The sequence below is a fragment of the Neolamprologus multifasciatus genome, chromosome 10, assembly GCF_963576455.1.
Source record: "Neolamprologus multifasciatus chromosome 10, fNeoMul1.2, whole genome shotgun sequence".
Taxonomy (NCBI): domain Eukaryota; kingdom Metazoa; phylum Chordata; class Actinopteri; order Cichliformes; family Cichlidae; genus Neolamprologus; species Neolamprologus multifasciatus.
Genome location: NC_140448.1, coordinates 23,474,730 through 23,494,288, shown reverse-complemented (window position 1 = coordinate 23,494,288; position 19,559 = coordinate 23,474,730). Strand labels below are relative to the sequence as shown.

The 19,559-nt window shown below is 41.7% G+C and overlaps 1 protein-coding gene across 3 annotated transcripts in view; it reads right to left on the bottom strand.

Annotated features, from left to right (window-relative positions):
- The window catches only part of tcf7 (transcription factor 7), a 75,559-nt gene that overhangs the window by 7,498 nt on the left and 48,502 nt on the right, over positions 1 to 19,559 (bottom strand). Inside the window, exons 5-11 of one of the 3 annotated variants that reach the window (XM_085174380.1) lie at positions 12,350 to 12,437; positions 7,211 to 7,300; positions 5,795 to 5,914; positions 5,513 to 5,675; positions 4,289 to 4,396; positions 3,526 to 3,573; positions 1,174 to 1,222 (exon numbers count right to left, since the gene is read on the bottom strand). In XM_085174380.1, the coding sequence (XP_085030506.1) occupies positions 1,174 to 1,222; positions 3,526 to 3,573; positions 4,289 to 4,396; positions 5,513 to 5,675; positions 5,795 to 5,914; positions 7,211 to 7,300; positions 12,350 to 12,437 (666 nt within the window). The remainder of the gene's footprint in view (positions 1 to 1,173; positions 1,223 to 3,525; positions 3,574 to 4,288; positions 4,397 to 5,512; positions 5,676 to 5,794; positions 5,915 to 7,210; positions 7,301 to 12,349; positions 12,438 to 19,559) is intronic. The other 2 variants (XM_085174381.1, XM_085174382.1) reach the window with 2 other exon arrangements.

The following is a 19,559-nucleotide window of genomic DNA, read 5'->3' as shown; positions in this document are numbered from 1 at the left end:
ACTGGACATAGTTCCATTCGGACAAGATCCCCAACACCACTGGCTAAAATGTCGCCCCCAACCATGAAGGGTTTCCATTGTGTTTTACAGATGGATTCATCACTCCATAAGACCTGTTCCCACTTATTTTTAATCCAATTCTTGCATAATCTGATATACTTCAGCCCCTTCTCCCTTCTTGACTGGCATCCTTCCATTGACACCATTTGTGATGAAGCTTTGGGTAATATCTCTGTGTTCGGTGTCTTTGTTAAAACCATTTAACCCTGATTTATCAGTCTTTCAAATATAAAAAAGAAACAACAACAACAAAAATCTCTGAAAATGTTCAGGTACAAGTACTGGACTGAAAAGAAAAACACTAAAAGACCTTCAGAAAGCATGGAGAGCTACTGCTCAAGACCACTTACAAAGAAATGAGGGATGGCTCTGGACCTACACCATACTGTAAGTAAATATACGTTGGTGTTACTGCACGGTAAAATGAAGCATCGTGCCAGTTAAGGCAGAGCACTCAGGTCGCTCTAGCATGAGCTGAGGGGAGACCGAGGCTCTTTTATCTGCTGCCGCGCATCGTGAAGACGCCGAACATCCACGACCTTCTTTAAAACAATCACAAAAGTGTTACAACCTCTTATCGTCTCACCTTTGATGCCATCGTGCCGATGCTGTAGTAGCTTTTATAGTATTACCACAAGCACTCAAGTGGTTTACTTGGGACGTGGATAACTACCACGTCTGCGTTCTCAAAACCGAACAGGTCAGAGCTGAGAAGCTTGTTATTGTTCATACATGGCGGAGGTGGAAAAGGGAAAATGCTAGTCATGCGATAAGAGTTTTTGATTTCCTTTCTGCCACGATGGCTGACTTTCTTTCTTTTTTTTTTAAACTTGGAACAGCTAAGATCAGCACAAAGTTTTGCACACTGGGATTCAAATGTTTGTAATTGAGGTTACATGGAAAGCAGAGTGGGTGGGTGGTTTGACGTTTGAGACACATCCTGCACACCGAGATGCCGTGCCGTACGCAGCGCCAACGCAAACTCAAGCTCGACTGAATTCTCTGAAATCCAGAAGTCTTGGCACTGGTCATTTTCTGTGTGTGTGGCTTTTTAAAAAAAACGTTTAACCATCCGTCAGACGAGAGCAAGGAAATCCATATTTAGAGGTTTACCTGTGTTGGAGTCCTGCTGCTTCTCCCTTTTTCTCCTCTTCTTCTTGCCCTGTTTGAGGAGAAAAAAACAAAACAAAAAAAAAAGCCAAAGAAATGAAATGAGTCGGACTCTTGACTGCACTGCTGACTACCAGCAGATCTTCCAGTTCATTTGGCTTATCTCAAGCAGGATAAAAGTTACGTGCAAGTGTCTTAGATAACTTTTAATCACCGTGTTCGGCTGGCATTTCTATCAACTGAAATCTGCACAGTAAAGAAGCTGAAGGCCTTGTAAGTAAAGGAGGGAAACGTGAATTCAGATTAAAGCCATTGTAAACTCCTAACTGTTTTCATATTCGTGTTCGCATTTGTTCTGTGTCCCCAGGCTGATTGTAATGTGTGACTGTTGAGGTAAACATCAGAGCTGTTCACACAGATCCGGTGATGGTGAAGTGAGGCCTCATATTTGGGTGCGATGAAGGATGTGGGCACAGAAATCTACCGCCTACGCTTCGATGTCTAACCCTCCTCAGCTCGCTGTCAGCATTGTATATGTGGTTACTCCTCTTGCAAGTGCACCATTCTGAAGCTTCTTAGTCTGTGGGCGTATGTGTGTGCGTGTGTGTGCATATACTAGCCTATATGTAGTATAGTAGTGTATATATTTTGTTTTTTTTTGAGTGGGGGAACTGGAGGAGAAACCCTCCACAGGTATGTGGGCGATATGTGGAACTTCTCTTCCTGTTTTGCTCGTAGGTCCAGTGGTTTGTTTTTTTTAACTCAGAAGGAGAACAGAGGGCAGCGAGGACACTTGGTAGCTTGTTTTTACTCATTTATTTATTTTCCAAATGCAACAGACGATATTTAAAGCTCAGTCCTTCACCTATAAACAGTTTGTGGACTGATCATCAAGTGGCCCTTTCTTTAAAATCCTGGACTTTGTGATCGATTCAAAAGATTTTGGAGTGTGTCGTGTCACTAACAATATATCCCAAGAATATTTTTACACTAAAGGAGCATTCATGGCAAAATCTACTTGTTTTCCCTAATTGTTTATCCATCTAGACCGCTCTGATTTGAGTTGTGCACTTTTGAAGGAATTCTCTTAAAAGTAATAGAACTGCAGACTAATCCACAGTGCAGAAGGAGAACTGCATCTGCCTGTGATGAGAACTTTGTGCTCACGACAGACAGCACGACAGGATGTAAACACTAATGGTGACCCCCTTTTTTAAACTGAGCATCTGCAAGCTGTCTCCAGCTGGCGGATGTAGACAGTGAAAAGAAAATAGTTCCTTTGCGAAAACGGGGTTTTGCTGTTTTTGATCCCTGAACACCTGGAAGCAAGTGCAATCTGGGCAACTCAAGCCAAAACAATCTAAACGGGCTCCAGTGGAAAACACATATTTGAGTTTGAGGTGAACTATCCCTTTAAATTCTCCAAACTTGAACCATATGCCTATCAAAAAGCCACAGAGTGTGGATTATGCTTAATTACAGTGCTTAGAATCGTGACATTTAAGAGCCGTTTAAGAGGTGAAGACAATGTTCAAAGCTGTGTGCATACAGCGACGGCTCCTACACCTGCGATCAGAGAGTATTAAAGCTCTGGTTTACAACACCTTCACAACAACATGAGGGTAATTTCTGAGTGCAGAAATAACACTCTCCGGGTCGCCTCGCAACCCTTAATTTTGACATATGCGGTCACGAGGGTATCTTCTTGTGCTACTCTGTTATCTGTGTGACATGTAGCGCGAGTTTAGATGTTTCAAACATGTTAGAAACCACAGTCCAGATAAAGTGTTACCAAGTTCCCACGCCTGCCTGCCTGCCTGCAGAGTTCAGCTCGGTAACCAATCACGTGTAGAGAAGCAAGAGAGTGCAGGCACAGCAAAACATAACCAGGGCTGTCTTTCTTTCAGAACATCCACAACCTCCTTTACAGACGTCTTGCTGTGTTGCTACAAAAATGAAGGTGCTGTGTTTTGAAGCTGTATATTAAGGCAGTGAGGCCAGCCATGCAGCCCTGCTCTCTGTTAGTCGAGCAAACGGGCTGATTTATACCTCTGTGTGATTTAGTGTTTCAAAGGTTAACATACTTGCAGGCGTAGCTGCTGCAAAAGCTTAGGCCATATCCAAAACTGACCAATCACATCGGCTCGTGTGGCTGCCGCCGCCTGCGTGCGTGCTGTCTGGGAGGCTGACATGGGTGAGTCACTCAGATTTTTTGTTTTGGTTTGTTTTTTTGGAAGGTGCATGCAAACTTTGCAACAGGAATACCCACAACCCCTTTCATGCAAATCCTCACATTAGTTTTTTTTTCTTCCCCCCACCACAGAGGTATAAATCCACCATAAGACGTGTCCCTACCCAATCAGCTTTATTCTTTTCCCCTGCGACCCCGCTAAGGCCCGCCTCCTGCAAGAGTTCAACAGCAAACTGAGAAGTCAAAGGCACACAGCAGGCCAGAAACTAGAATGCATGCACCACATAAGTTTATTCGTTGTATTTAAGAACACTGGCATTGAGAGTGTCAGAAACAACAGATTTCATGAGACTGATCCTGTTCTTGGTTTCACTTGCACAGAAATCACACCAGAGAGCAGGTTCTGATTAAATGGTTTTCTCCTTACAGAAAACAAAGCGTGAATAGCTTCTGCTGATTCCTGGCTTTTGTTTTAATGCATCTGGAAGCTCAGATTGGTATAAATCAATGACCCAAGAATCCAGGGGGAGGACTTTATTTCAGAAAGTACCATTTGCATCACTAGAACTGCAGTTTTAGATGGTTTTTTTAGGGGGTGGGGACATTTTTTTTCTTCCAATTTTCTTTTTTGCGTGTAATTCAGCACAGTTTTCAGTGCATTTTTAGAGCTCGCCACAAGAAATCACTGTTTTCCGTAAACTGCGGTAAACCAGTAACAATGGAAAATGATGTTCACTGCAGATACTGCAACATTCCCTGCCTTGCACACCTTTATTTTTCCATTTTAAAAAGTGGGAGAGCTTTTGCATATCCCTGCTTTTGTTTTCAGACGGCTCAGGAAATTAGTCATATCGGCTTGTTTTTCTTCTCACTCTGAATAGGCTCATGAACACAGGGGAGGGAGGAATAAGAAGAACATGTTCTTACGTAGTTGTCCCTAGCAGACCACGTTGGGTAGAGCTGCATGTGCAGTTGTCTTTCCTTTCTGGCCAACTCGTAGTACTTGGCCTGTTCCTCCCGGGTCAGTGCGTGCCACTGGAAACACAAACAACAAAAGGAAGGTCAGTATTTTCACAGACTTGCCTTTATACAGTTTTTGGGTTTTGGGCAATAAAGTCTTTGATAATAGCTTTGAACTGATCTGATCATTAAACTCTCTTTCTATTGAGAATATACAATATAGTGAAAATAGTGCAAAAAGAGAAAATTAAATGTTATTTTTCTGTGTGGAATATGTGCTCATTTTTCACTATAAATGAATTATAATGGAGATTTTTATGACAACAGGACATTTTTTCTCTTTCTACGGCACAGATGAGCTGGATGTTGTTTTTAAATGTTTCTTCGTCGCGTGTCAATTTGCATTTGCTGCCGTCGGTGGTTTCCTGAAGTGTTCCTGAGCCTTTACTGTGATAACAATCGCAGAATCATTTCTGTTTTTAATGCAGCGCAGCCCGAGGGCCCAGGCTCAGTTTTCCAGGCCTGTTCTCAAATCCTTTGACTCTCCTAATGATGTTATGTACCGTAGACCCAGTTTTACATTTAGGAGGGTAATTCTTAAACCTTGTTAACTACTGGCCATTGAAGTCTTTAATAAAATGATAAACCTCTCTCCATTTTTCCAAAAGAAAGGCAGTGCATCTCTGGGACGCTCTCTTTATAACATAATCATGTAAGGATTTGGAGGATACAGTGGTTTGAAATGTCGTCTCACAGGAGGACACTTCCTGGTTCGAACCCTCTGTGTGGGGTTTGCACGCTCTCCCTGTGCCTGAGTGGGTACTCCAGGTTCAATAGACTGTAACTCCTCTTACTTTATTGCACTACTGCATGAGAATAAGGGGCGGATGTGGCTGAGGAAAAACGAGTCATCTACTAATCAGAAGGTCAATGGTACGATTCCCAGCACCCATGAGCACTGGTGTGTGTGTGTAGTGGTAGAAAGTGCTGTGAGTGTGCAGGTAAAGTAGAGAAGTGCTAGATAAGTACCAGTCTGGTAAGTGAGGGAAACAGAGTTCACATTACCTCTCATGTTCCTCATGTGTGAAATTACTGACTGACCTGGAAACAGGATTAGTCTGCTTTTCAATGTGTGTGCCTGTATGTGTGTGTGTGTGTGTGTGTGTGTGTGTGTGTGTGTGCGTCCCTCACCCTTCGTCCCAGGATCTGATTGATGGCTGCGCTCTCTTTTAATGTGCACTCGGCGATGACCTTTGCCCTCATCTCCTTCATGTAAAGCATGAAGGCGTTCAGAGGTTTCTTGATGACCGGCTTCTTGGGCTCCTTCTCCCGCTTGGGCTCCACCTGTGGCTTCCTGATAAAGACGTGGGGTGAAGGAATGAGGCTGTGAGAACTTTATAGTTTCTTACACTTTGACAAAGGGTGGAGCCATGAATATAAATGTACCTAAAACGGAGCGAGGGGTATACTTACACGTACATGCTCCTGTCATACTGCTCGTGCTCCTGTTTGCCTGTAGGGGGCACTATGGCTGGATGGGGGATCCCTGTAGGATGCATGCCTGATGGGCCGAGCATCAGCGAGTGAGAAAACCTGGTGCAGGGTAAAAAGAAGAGAAAAAAAAAAGCAGAGGAAAGGGGGTTGGGGGATAAGACAGAGAAAGGGGGGGGGGTGACAAAAAAGGTGAGTTCATAGAGACGCACTGAGGATAGGAGGCGGCAGGGCGGTAAGCATCAAAGCAGGAGCGACAGTTTTATGTAAGCAGTGAGCCTGAAAGCATGGAAAGTCCACTGGGCTTCATATCAGTGTTGTTTGTGTTTCATCTTGTGTCTACAGCTGAGTAAATGCAATACAGAACACGGGACAAATGTGACTGCAGTGTGACAAAGAAGCTCTTTAAAGTTTATTTTTGTGTAAGAGTGATGCCATCATTTATCGCCACTAGAGGGCGACCAAACATTACTGAGCGAGAGAGAGGGGAAGTGGGCGCTGAGGGGAAAACGCTTCTTCGTGTGTCACACACCTTGACTCGTAGGGAGTAAAAATGCATTCCACCAATCACGATGTGATCTAGCTTTGTATTTCCCTCATATTTTCCTATCTGTTTGCAGGTTAGTTGTGCGATATCTTTCAGTAATTTGTCCCTAATTGTTCCATTTTGGGTTGTTAAACACTGTGCCTCTTGTCAACAGACCAGAGTCACTGACAACAGGCTATGAGGAATCCTCAGCCTGTTATGCCAGACAGGCTGGGGATTCTTCACCTATTTTAGGCAACTAACACAAAGAGAAAGCATCTGTGTGTTGCGAGCAGAGATCTTTAAGGGTTTGCAAATTTGACTCAACACAAAAACCCTCTTAAACTCACAGTGGGTTCACACTTAATTTTCCGTGCGTGTGCTTGCAAACATGAAAAGCATCTGCAATGACGACTAAAAGAACTCTCTTTTTTTTAAAAAAACATTGACGTTTTTACAGCGAGATAAAGACAAGACACAATTATAACCAGAACAAAGCTTAAGGGCAGCGAAAAGAAAAAATAAAGCAGCTGTCCTAATGGTTGTTTCTATTTCTTTCTCTGTGTGTGTGTGTGTGTGTGTGTGACATTTCATATTCTGCAGCAGCGATTAGCTTGGCTTGACTCAGCTTGTTTTTGGCGAAACACTGAACTGGTCCTGTTTACAGCACACTGGCTCCAATAGAACATTTTACAGAAGCTGTCCAAAGAAATCGGCCCGAACATGAGTTTGCCACGGTGAATGGAAAACGCCTGCTGAGACGTTTGAGATGTGCTATAAACAGGAGTTGGTGATGCAGAGCGTTGCCCTTTTTTTCCCCCCAACCCCAACTTGGATCGGGTTGGCTCAAGCTGGCCAGTCGGCTACGGTACCTGGAGTAGGACGATGCGCTGGGGAGATTGGAGGGGTAGGGCTGCCTGAATCCACATGGGGACAGGGCAGGATAGACAGGCTGGCTCTGCCTGCCACAGCACAGCAGAGGGAAGAGACGGAAGATTTTAATTTAACAGGTAAAAGTTTTTTTGTTGTTGCCCTTAATGGTTAAATTAAGGAATTAGGTGGAAACAGATTCATTAAGGTCACCTAATGGAATGCTTCCAGAACCATTATTCCACTGGATAATCTTCCAAATTCCCAACAAACTTCCTTACCCCTGAAATTTGCTGTCATTCCTGTGCCTTTCCCATCCTTTAACATCAATATAAGTTGTCTCTTAATCTGGTGGAAAGTTTTGCAGAGATGCTTTCAAACACTCATTCAGCTTTTCTTTTTTTGTTCTGTGCGTGCTCAGGCATACATTTCTTCAAGTCACCCATGTACATTTCATACCGCATTGCATTTGAATACGCAAACAAAACAGAATTAAACCCAAATAAAATAAACTTCAGGACTTGTGTGTTATTTGATGGTTCTAACATAAAGTTAATTCGCAATCCTTAATGCCCGTCGTGATGCTGTGATGCACCCCCTGGAAAGCCTGGATCAGCACTGTTGACAGCTGTGCGTCAATACTTGACTTACTGGGAGCACAAACAAATACTCACACCGTGGGAGGTCGCGGGTGGGGAGCGGGTGTAGGGAAAAGCCTTTGATATGTAGAAATACCCCCCCCCCCCCCCCCAAAAAAAAAAAAAAAAAAAAAACTACCTCCAGAGAGCAAATGCAACCATCCTCCCCTTCGACTGACTCATCCTGGTGTTTGTGAATGTCAGCACACGCTCGCTTGCTCCAGTCCACATCTACCATTTACACCACCTTTGCAATCATTATCATTATTGTCACACTCTGCTATCTCCTTTTAATCTCTTCCTCTTTGTTTCAGCTGTATCTGTTCTCCAGAGGTTGTTTACATTCAGAAAAGCCCAGCAGCAGAAACCCTAAACTGGGATAAGATCCGGAGATTAGTGGCCTCAGCTCCAGCTGTAACCCTGTTTCAGCTGAGGCCACGCTACGACACAGTTTAGACAAAAGCAGTTCAAACTAAATGGCCCATCCACTTTTCTTTCTTTTTTCCTTCATATCGCTGAATCTAATGAGTCAAACAGCCCACTAGTCAGTCCAATCCTCTTTAATCCATAGCCATTAAAATAAATTAAGTTCCCATGTTATGCATTTAGGGTTTCCCCCCTTTGTTTTGTGTGCTCTGCAAAGTTTGGAGGCCACAGAAAGCACTGCTGCTGTGCCACCCGAAACTTCTCGTTTGTAGTCCAGGCTTTTCTCGTGACTTATTTACATCACTATGTAACAAGCTTGCATAGTTCACACCTAGCCCTAACAGCTCCTTCAACATGCTGGCAGTCAAAACAATGAGCAGCTGCCTCCCAACCTGCACCTGAAAAACCCAGGAACAAGCACATGACTTTTCTTTTTGATTGCATTGTCCTTGCAACCACAGAGGAAAAAAAAAGCTCAACTGCTTGTTAGGAATCATCTGACTGTAAACCTGTTAAAAACTTGAGGCATACTCAAGTTAATACCCATTTCTACAGTTTGATAGAAATTGATCTGGAGCTGCTGCAAAATGCACTCAGTTATTCCTTTGCCCACTCACCACCTCTCCATTAACTTTAATAAAATCCGGCTTAGTAGTTCTTTTTAATGCGATCTTGCTGACAGCTACTTGGTCTCCGCCTTGGTGGAGGAATAAATGGTGACGATGGGGTTGGTTTTGGAAACAATGTCAATGCATGAAACCAATGTGTGACGTATTAACCTCTGCAGGGGGCCAGGGGGTTGTTAGCCTACAGCTCTTAAAGGGCTGAGTCTACACTTGAAGAGCTTTGGTATGCAACTAATACACTCACTTTTGCCAGGTCAGCTGACCAGCAAGTGTACACTAGACTTTTAAAAAGGGAAACCTTAAAGAACCAAGATCTAAAACAGTGTTTCAAGCAGGCGCAGTTTGTTTTTTCATGTTTTTTCTTCAACATTAAAGCATCTAAACCCATTTTAGTAGACTCCCAAGATTCAAACTTGAAGTTTTAAATGAATACAATATTAATCTAATTGCCCACTCCTCATACGAGCCTTCATTTGTCCCTACAAGAAGAGAGTTTGATGCTTTATCTCCAAAAGAAACCGCAACTGCTCTGATGCCAAGACCCTCAAAAAGACTTCAGGTGCTTTCTTAAAGGGTCGGTAAGTACAGTATAATTGTTTTGGATTACATTCAATCATCAACCAGACCTCCATACTTGTAATTTAAGCTGCTCATTGATAGAAAATAAGGTTATTAGTCATGTTCTTCATATTCTTTTATTTGTTATTTTTCTGTTCTCTGATAACAGCTTACAATTTTGATTTTAAATGTCTGCATTGCTTAAAACAAGACTCTTTGGTCAGCAGGAGGTAAAAGATTTTATAATTCCTGATGTAATGGATTTAACCAGCCAGCAGGCTAAAGGGACGGTTGGAGGTGGTCGTGGAGGGACGGGACTTAAAGAAAAAAAGAGAGAAAGAACAGAAAACAACAGTTTGACATTTAACTGCTCATTCTCCATGTTATCCCTGCCTCCTCCTTCCACAAAGAAGCACACTATAAGGGGCCAAAACAAAGCAGATAATCTGGGTTAAAGGAGATTAACTGTTAGCAATACTTGTGAAAGTCCATGATGAAGAGCTCTTGTCTAAAAAAGATAAAACCCCCGGAAATCACAGACTTGAGAAACGTCTAGGGACATGCAGCTTGTCCTACAGAAGCACAAAAAAAAAAAAAAAAGAAAACACAAAGAAAAAAAATAAACACACACACACATGTAAGCTAATGCCCACAAAAACTTTTTAAGCTTTCATCCCAAATCTCCATGACATTTGATGTAAGCCTTTAACTATTCTAAGAGGGGATTTGTCCAGGCACAGATGCTGTAGGTTGGAATAAATGGATTTGTGTTGATCCATAAATCAATGGGAAGTTTGACATTATAAGTTCACAATCAACCAGCATGACATTGGAGGCTCACAATCAGCTCTGAATGGATGGAAACCTGGATGACTGAATATGGAACAGATGTGCCCGTTTTAGGTGTCCAGCGTAGCTTTCTGCATCGCCGCTGTTTGCGCTCCGAGCCCATGAGAAACAGACTTAAGGAATTCTATCACTAAAAACACAGTGCAGTGGCTACAACTCCAAAACCAACATTTTGTTCATTGTTTGGAAATCTTTGAACCCACCCGATTGTGATGTTTGCAGCCATCAGGACATCTTTAAAGACGTGTTTCATAGAAACATCCTTCAGTTTAAAGACCACAAAACGCTTCTTTATATATAGAGAAAATGTGCCGCAGAGGACTTTCTTGAGGCCAATCACCATTACTTTGATTGACATTTCATTTAAAATTTGCAGCTGTCGACACTCATTATGTTTTAACCAGAGGCCACGGGTCGAAGCCCTCAACAAACAGGATCAAAGGCTGTGGCTTCCATGACAACGGGTTATCTGAGCTGACACCAGATGAACCTGTGATGTGTGCACATCGGCATAGGTCAATGAAATGATAACAGTGTTTGGGAAAAAACGAGGATAACAGTTTGGAGGCCACTGCGGCTCCTTTAATCAGGCTGAAAGAGGAACATTGGTGGGGTTAAGGGTTAGTTACAAGTTTATGATGGGAAACCTGGCCCAGAAGAACACCACTGATTGGATTAAGAAGCATAAACTATAAAGACGACATTCACATATCTTTGATATTTCTGACCAACATTTTAAAACACAAAAGATATGCAGTTTACTATGATTACTATGCTGGAGCAAAGTATAGTGTAGCTTTAATTTGTGGCTTCAACTAATAATTATTTTCGATATTTCTCTTTGACAATTTTAGTCTATAGCAGGCTGCCAAACATAAGGCCCAGGGTCTAGAATCGGCCTGCCAAAGACTCCAATTTGGCCCACTGGATGGCTTTGGAAAATGCAACATTTTATTCATATATTTAACTGCGTTTTCATTAGTTGTATGGCTTCTCCATGGTTATTTATTCTTCACAGAAGAAAATAAGTAATAGATAAACAAATAACTACCAGAAAGAAGAAAAAAAGAAAAAAGATATTCTTTCAGTAATTTCTGTAATTTTACACATGCAATTCTTACAATTGAAACCCAAAGCCACATGTCTTTATCCTGTAGAAAAACTGAGCTGTACTGTTGAAACTGAACTTCTTTTTCTTATATTAAAATATGTCAGGGATTAAATGTGCAGTTAAACTTTTTTACACTGACAGAAAGATGAGTTTCACTAGTCAGTCCCACTTATGATCAAAGTGGGACCCAATGTAAAATGGGTTTGACACACATATAGGTTTATAATATGAAATACTGAAAATACTGAAAAAGTCCATCAGACATCACCAAAGCATAGAAAACATGAAAAAAAAACATTGGATTCAGAGGGTAGGGCATGGTTTTGTCCCACTTTTAGTTCGGAATGACACAAATGATCTAAAGTCCTGTGCAGACAGCCAGACATGCAATTCTTTTCCAGTGCAGGGCTTCAACATCTGGTCACTTTTCCATAATAGCCACAGCAGCAATTTTGCCAAGTCAGACCTGGTAACGTTTACAGAACATAACACAAGTCTGAACTGAACGCAGTCGCATTAGCAGACAGGCACGCACAAGATTACATCTGTAAATCTCTATCATGTGTCCCTGAATTGCCCAGCTCGCTCTAAAACACGACTGTTTGGAAGAGGGACCCGAATATCGATAACACGCACACCATGACCTTACATCTTAAATCAGCTGCAGCGAGATGAGGACTTTTCTCAATTACTATTTCTTGCATTTTCACTATTTCCCCATCCATAAGAGAGATCTCAAGAGTGTGAATGTCTCACAGCACTGAAGCACAAGTACAACAAATGGTGTGAATACCAAGGAGAGACAGAGAGAAAGTCTGTGCTGTGTCTGAACTTTGATGTGAGCACCTGAATAACATCCCTTTAACAGACCGGTGAAGGTTGCAAAGGTATGTATCGCCCATCTGATTTAAGAAAGGGGCTAATTTGACTCACCAACTCATCGAGGGAGTGATCTGGCTGACGCCACCAGGAGGGAGGGAGTAATATCCTGAGAGGTCCTGGGACTGATGCCTGTGAACGCCTGGAGGACACACAGACACACACACATTAACATCATTGTAATCAGGGTTTTCTCAGTGTTTGAACATCCCCAGCCCACAGGTCTGATGGGTTTAGCAGTGTAAGCAGCATAGGAACCTGGCATTAAACACGTTAACACACTGACTCACGTATTCTCGGTCACTGTGGCATACTCTGTCTTTCTCTCTGTGTGTGTGTTTGTGTCTTCCACTAGAAACCAATGATGCCAGTCGGTTTCGCTGGTTTATTCCACACAAGTCGGGGTCTGTCGTAAAAGCGGCCACATTTTAAAAACCCACAACGACACGGGCAGACGCACACCCAGACGAGCATCCAAACAAACACTCTTTGTCTCTACTTTTAGCAGAAATGTTTTCGAACAAAAGAAACACAGACTGCTTGACTCTGTGCCCTCACACAGAAAATATCCAGTCTCTCTCTTTCTCTCTCTCTCTTTGTGCCCTTCAAAGGAAGTCATTTGTCAACAGGCAGCACCTAGCACTTAGCGCGGCCCGGCTGCTAACCTGTGTTTGCAGCAGAGGAATGCTCTAGATGACTGTAATTTGGCCGCGGCTCCGGGCCTGTTTCGGGACCCCGAGCCGCTATAAATCTGGATGACAGGAACGAGACTGAGTCAGTCGACCTGTCTCACCACTCAACCCTTCCTCCCATTCCTCTGTCTGTCCCACCACGCCCTTCCTCCCTTCTCCTCTTGTCCCTCATCCCTCCCCTGGTGCCCTTTACCCTCCCACTGTCCGGGTTCTTCTTATTGCTTGTCTCTGCCCTGCTTCTCACCCCATCTTGACCCTTTTGCCTCTGTTTCCCATCCCTCGCGTCTCTCCCTCTTTCATTAAAGACCCCTTTCATCCTTTTTTCCTCGTCATTACACCTTCATTCCTTGTCATCCTCCCCTCCCCTGCACACCTTTCGAGTATTTAATGGCGACATTTTCAAGTTGCAAGCCTTCATCGGTCTCTCTCTGTTCTTGCTTCTTTTTAAAATAATGTCATCCACAGTTTTATTCATGCAGCTTGTGTGAACAAACTTCACCTTGCGTGCACGATGAAGTGTAAGTAAGCAGTTGAGTATTTAGTTAAACTTGTTAAGCTTCACTCACAGAGAATATCTAAAAATGCTGCAGCGAGTGCTTGACTCAAACTGGTTCACAGCAGTACAGTAATGATTAGCTGACCAGCCAAAGTAGCCACAGAGCGCGCTCAGTACGCCCCTTTGTATGTATATCAAGAAGAAGAAGGGACTTTTTGAGCTTTTGCAGCCACTTCCCTTCAGAGATTGTTCAACATATAGAAGTTTTTGATGAGGGGTAAATTCCATTTATTGGAAACATCAGGCTTACATTCAGAGTGTGCTCGTACTGACGAAAAACTGCTGCGCCACAATAACAGTCGCGCAACCAAAGGCAGCAAAACAAGCGTCGGGGGGTGGGGGGTGGAAGGGGGGACTTTTTGTTGCGTGGCAAAGTGCTGTATCATTTTGCAACAATTTGTGTCATCCGAGACAACAAGTACAAGTAGATTTTGGGTGCCACTTACGTGTTACTCTCCTTGTTTTGCTGTTTTTCTACCTTTAATACAATACTTAATAAATACTTTTATTATGCTTTATAGTTTTTACACTGTTCCACTACATGAAACTACATGAATTTAACTGTATCACATTCAGATTTGATGTACTTAAAGATAATATTAATATATATTTTAGTTAAATAACTTATTTTTACTTTTACTCGCTCTTCTTTTTTTTTTTTTGCTGTAGCTTGTGTTCTTTTTACCTTACTGAGATATTTGTTTAGTCATCATTATTTGAGGTTTGGAAGCATTCACTTATGCACGGTTCTCCTGAAATCTTGCCACAGCATTTCAATCAGGCTGAGGTCTGGACTTTGACTGGGCCGTTGCAACACCTCGATTCCTTGGGATTACTGTCCTGTTGAATGATCGAGTTTTGGCCCAGTTCTAGCTGTCAGACAGACGGCCTCACATTTGACTCTACACAGGAGTTCATCGTCGATTCAACCAAAGCCATGATGCCATGTTCTTTTTTCTGGCAACACATCCAAACAAGCCATACTTATTCAGTCTTTTTCTAATTGTACGGTCATGAACTTTAACATTTAACAACCTCTAGAGTCTGAAATGTAGCTCTTGAGTTTCTACAGTTTTTCTGAGCATTGCACAGTCTTGTGACATTTCTGCAGAGGAGCAAACTACCAAAACCGCTGTTACAGAGATGCTGACACTGGTTCACGATTAATGATTGATGAAATGGATTTGATTAGCAGTGCCTGGCTGCTACGTACCCCCTAAAATCCTATGGAAATAGTAAGCACGCACTTTCTTTTTTCCACTTTAATATTTTGTTGTAGTTTGTGTTGAAAGGTTTGGCTGCTATAAACATATGAATTACATGATAAATGAAGTATGTGCTATCTTAACAAGGGTATAAAGTTACAAAGTGGCATTTTTTCCCATACACACTCATAGGTGAGTCATTGCGACTACTTTAGATGTAACTGAAACCCTGCGAGATTAAGAAATGTGTCAGAAATGTCTGCTGCTGTTCTAAAAAGGTGAAGGTACAGTACACATCTGCGTACATAAAAACTCTGCAGCAGAAGTTAAGCATGAAAAAAACTCCTACAGGTACTTGTATGTATGTTAAACTGCTAGACAACTGAGAACACCATCACACTGTGTTTTATTTTCAACTGCAGCATGAAAGCCTTTTCATATCTCTACCATTTCCTCTCTGAGGCAACAGCGACTGAGGCTCATGGGTATTGTAGTGTTTTGTAGGCATCTGCCATGCCAAAGTGACATTTCTCAGAAGTAGTGGCTGAAATAATTACATCTGGTGGCCACAAATGAAATTATCCAGGACTCCACACGCACACACCTTGGAGCATGCAGCTTGCAGAACCGTGTTAAAAAACATTTGCTGCCTCAGAAGAACAATTGCACAGCCTCACCAGTATCACCAGCATGGGCCATTTTGTCCCTTTGTTAGTGACAATCTGAATGTGCCCTCATGTGAGTTTCACTATCAACACGGTTAACTTAAAGATGCTTAATCTGATGAGAGTATCAGACTGCCTAGTTAACCCCTTCGAGCGCAAATGTTCTGAAAACACGTGATCGGCAGTAATAACAACAGCAGATGCTAATACTTCTTGTGATATTGAAACTTAACATCCTTTTTCGAAATTACCCATTTTCCCTAAAATGACTGTATGGCAAACATCAAAGTCGAAATCCTACATGCGAACTGCACACAAGTTTTTATTTTAGCAGTTAATCTTCACACCTTAATGCGAAGGAAACTTGATCATGGTTTCTGTAAGTCACCTTTTTGCCCTTGCTATCAGTTTGTCTGCTGTTGGGAAACCTGAAGGGGAAAATTAGCAGCAGTAATGGGGCAGTTTTCTTTGGAATGCCCCTTTCAGCGCGGCCGTCTAATAACAACTACAGCAACTATCTCACGGTCTCCATGTTGGCGTCTCGGGAAACACTTCAAAGAGGAACTGTTTGAGTCAAAGTGGCTGCGTGTGAGCTCAGTATTAGAACGTGTGCATGTTAAACTGAGAGTCGAGAAGCTGAAAATAGTATTCCTGCACTGATAATGTGCCGCGGTGGTTATAACCACTGAGAGTGAAAGCGATGCAGCATCTGAGCCATTAAATGACTTGACAATCAGCCAGTGTGGTGTACATAAAAGAGCCCAAAGACCAGAAGAAACTGTGCAGAGTTTTGTTACAGTAAGGGCAGTAATAAGTGCTGACAAATTTTACACAAGTACTGGAACTGTTTCTTTCTTTCCTTTTTTTTTTAAGTGCAAACATCAAAAGCTGCAGTAATAGTAAAAGTCAGTTTTTTACAGTGTAAAACTACAGATTGTCGAATATGACTCTTATTTTTTTTCTTATTATTCATCGTCGATACACAGTTTCTCCTTTTAAGCAGGGTGACTCACACTCTCGCTTCCAATTCAAAAAAATGTAACAGCTAGCACAAACAGGCTCCGATGACCCAATTTAAAATACTTTAACGCTTTGCATTTTTACCCCAATTTAACTCTATTATTTTAACTCTTGCGCTCATTCACCTTTATACTCTTTTCACTGCATCTCTTGCACAGCGACTCGTTTCTTTTCAAAATAATGCGATCGCTTAATGAAGAAAAGCACTACAGGTTAAAGAGCCTCAAATAGTTAATAGCCAGCACTTTAAACTGATGTGACTGTAATATAATTAAATTTACTTGCATTAATATAGGCATTTTAATCCCACGTTCATGCAGCACTTTATTCTAAACACTTCACATCCACAGCCACTTTAATCACCTGTTACCCTGCATGTAATGTTGGGCTGTGGGAAGAAATCCAGGCAGGCACAGGGTGAACATGTAAGCTCCACATGGGATTCAGCCAGGATTCAAACCAGGAACCTTCTTGATCTGAGATGTTTATGTCTCAATTACTCCGGTAAGCTTGGAACTATAATCACTATTTAAAAAATATGATTAAATAAATTTGTGTTAGCAACTATTCATTTGTTGCAAATAAACATAAATAAATAAAAAGTTGATTTCCAGCCTCATCAGCTATTTCACTTTTGGCACTCCAGAAGTAATCAAAGCTTGCTATATGACAACAGATTGTCTCACACACGCACTCCCCTTCCGATTTACAGTAATACATACAATAGCATACAGTAAGTGTTAATCACATGGCAGGGTGATTGTAAGCAGGCATGTTTCACTTCTCTGTATTTTATAATCTATTGTCTGGGCAAATATTGTCTTCCTTTTTCCCCCCACTTGAGAAACATTGCCAGGTTCAGTCCTACAGTATCACGGTCTGAACTAGAAATTGTTGTTCGTGTCTTTATGTCATCATCTCGTTTTTACTGTAATTCCTTGTTCACTTGTCTCAATAAAACCTCGAGTCGAATTTGAACCTTACGTACTCTCATTTAACACTGTTGCCAATTCAGCTGCTTCAGAGTCCACTTTAAGATTCTGGTTTTTACCTCCCTGCATCCACAGCAGGTCCCTAGACTACTAGAGACTCTGTACGTCGCTCCCACTCAGCTTGACACCTGTGGACTCAAAAGTCATCTTTTTAAACTTGCCCTTCGTAACTTTTTGTCCTTATTATTCATTTACTTTTTTGACCATTTTTGTCGTTTAGCACTTTGTGATATTTGTCTTCAAACGTGCTATAAATACAATTTTTACTTACAAACAGTCATATCTGAAGTGAGATGTTGCCCAATCTAAAGGGAATGTTCCACTTTTGAATCACACGCGGTGTTACGCTTGACTGGAGAAATGACTGAATTTACTAAGCCGACCAGCTGGGTCACACTATGTCAAACACAACCCGGCAGAAAGGTCACTGCAGCGTTCGAATCTCCTGGATTTACTGACAGTCAAATTTCCTGCTTTCCTTTTCAGGTTGTAAAACACTTTCACCTGTATTTTTGAGCTTGGAAGGTGCTACACGAATGATGGATTATTGGTAAGACATTGAAGCTTAAACAGGCTTAACGTGAATTAGACGTATAAAAGTTTGAAGTTCCAGGCCTTTTTTCTAAATGTGAAAATTAGTTAAAGTCCATGATTTTTGCTTTTAAAAAAAGCCTTTTCATTATGATTGTTTCATCTGTCAGACAAATAAATGTGTTAGATAATTACAAGACTGTTTAAAGTTTATCACTTTGGGTGGCAAAAAAACAGGAGTAAAACACAGTGTTGTTAACAAGCTCTTTGGTTATCCTTCCATTCCTGTCATTGCCACTGCAGCTTCTAATTTTAAGTCTCTCTGTGACGTAAAGTGGGGCTTAGGTATGACAGTGTCTGTGACTGTGCAGCACCTAAATTTAAACCTAGGATTAACGAAGATCTTTCTGTCACTGAAATTTCTCTAAATACTTCATAAATATTCACTGGGTTGGAGTTTTACAGTGGAGGAAATGTTTACTTGATCCTCTGCTGAATATCCAAGTTTGTTCACTTCCGAAAAACTGTTTTACGATAGTTTCATTTTAATGGAGACAGATGGAATATTAACCAAAATACATCACAAAAATGTTATAAATTGATTTGCATGTCATTGAGTGAAATAAGTGTTTGAAACAAGCAAAACATGGTGGAGAAAACCATTGTTGGAAGCACGACGGTAAAACATTTCTTTTAGTTGGTCACCGGGTTTGCACACATGTCAGGGACAGATGTCTGGAGGACAGATGTCTGGAGAATGGGTAGGCCACTTCTTTGTTGCCTTAGCGATATGTTTGGGTCATTATCATGCTGGAAAACCGATCCATGACCCAACTCCAGAATTCTGGCTAAGGGAAGGAGATTTTACAGTACCTGGCACATTAATTGGCCCCTAAATGCAGTGAAGTCATTCTGTACCCTTAGCAGGAAAAATCATAATGATTCCACTTCCATGCTTGACTGTGCTGATGATGTTCTGTGGGACATACTCAGCATTTCTCTCCCTCCAAACATCTTGATTTTGAGGTCTACTTTGGTCTTCTGTCCCAATCAGCTGAGGGTCGGGACAGATGGCCAGTTTCTTGTAGGGCTGTTCGATATAACGATATATATCAGATGACGATATAAAAACGTCTATCGTTTCATTTTACGCTATCGTTTGTTTTGTGGTGTCGCAAAATAAACTGTTTACGGCAATATTTTCTCATCATTTTGATGGTCACTGTAGTGGCTATATTAATTTCCTAAAGTTCTCTCTTTCTCTTATATTTAATATGGACAAGCGCCTGTTTTTATGCGTTGTGGTTAGCAACAACAACGGTAGCAGCATTGCGTGTCTGCTTGTTTATGTTCCACATAAACCTTTCACAATAAAGCTCAAGATCCTGTTGAGACTTTTCAAAATAAACTGAATCACGTGAAAGAGCAGATTATTTACGGATGAGAATTAAAAAAAGAACCGCCAGGTGCTAAAAAATAAACCTTAGACTCAAACGTTAGAACAGGCTTTTCCCCGCAGCACGCCGTGTAATAAATACTCACGAAGAAAACGGCGGCCTTTACAACTTATGTCTAAAAATGTATAGTTTCATGCATCAGTTAA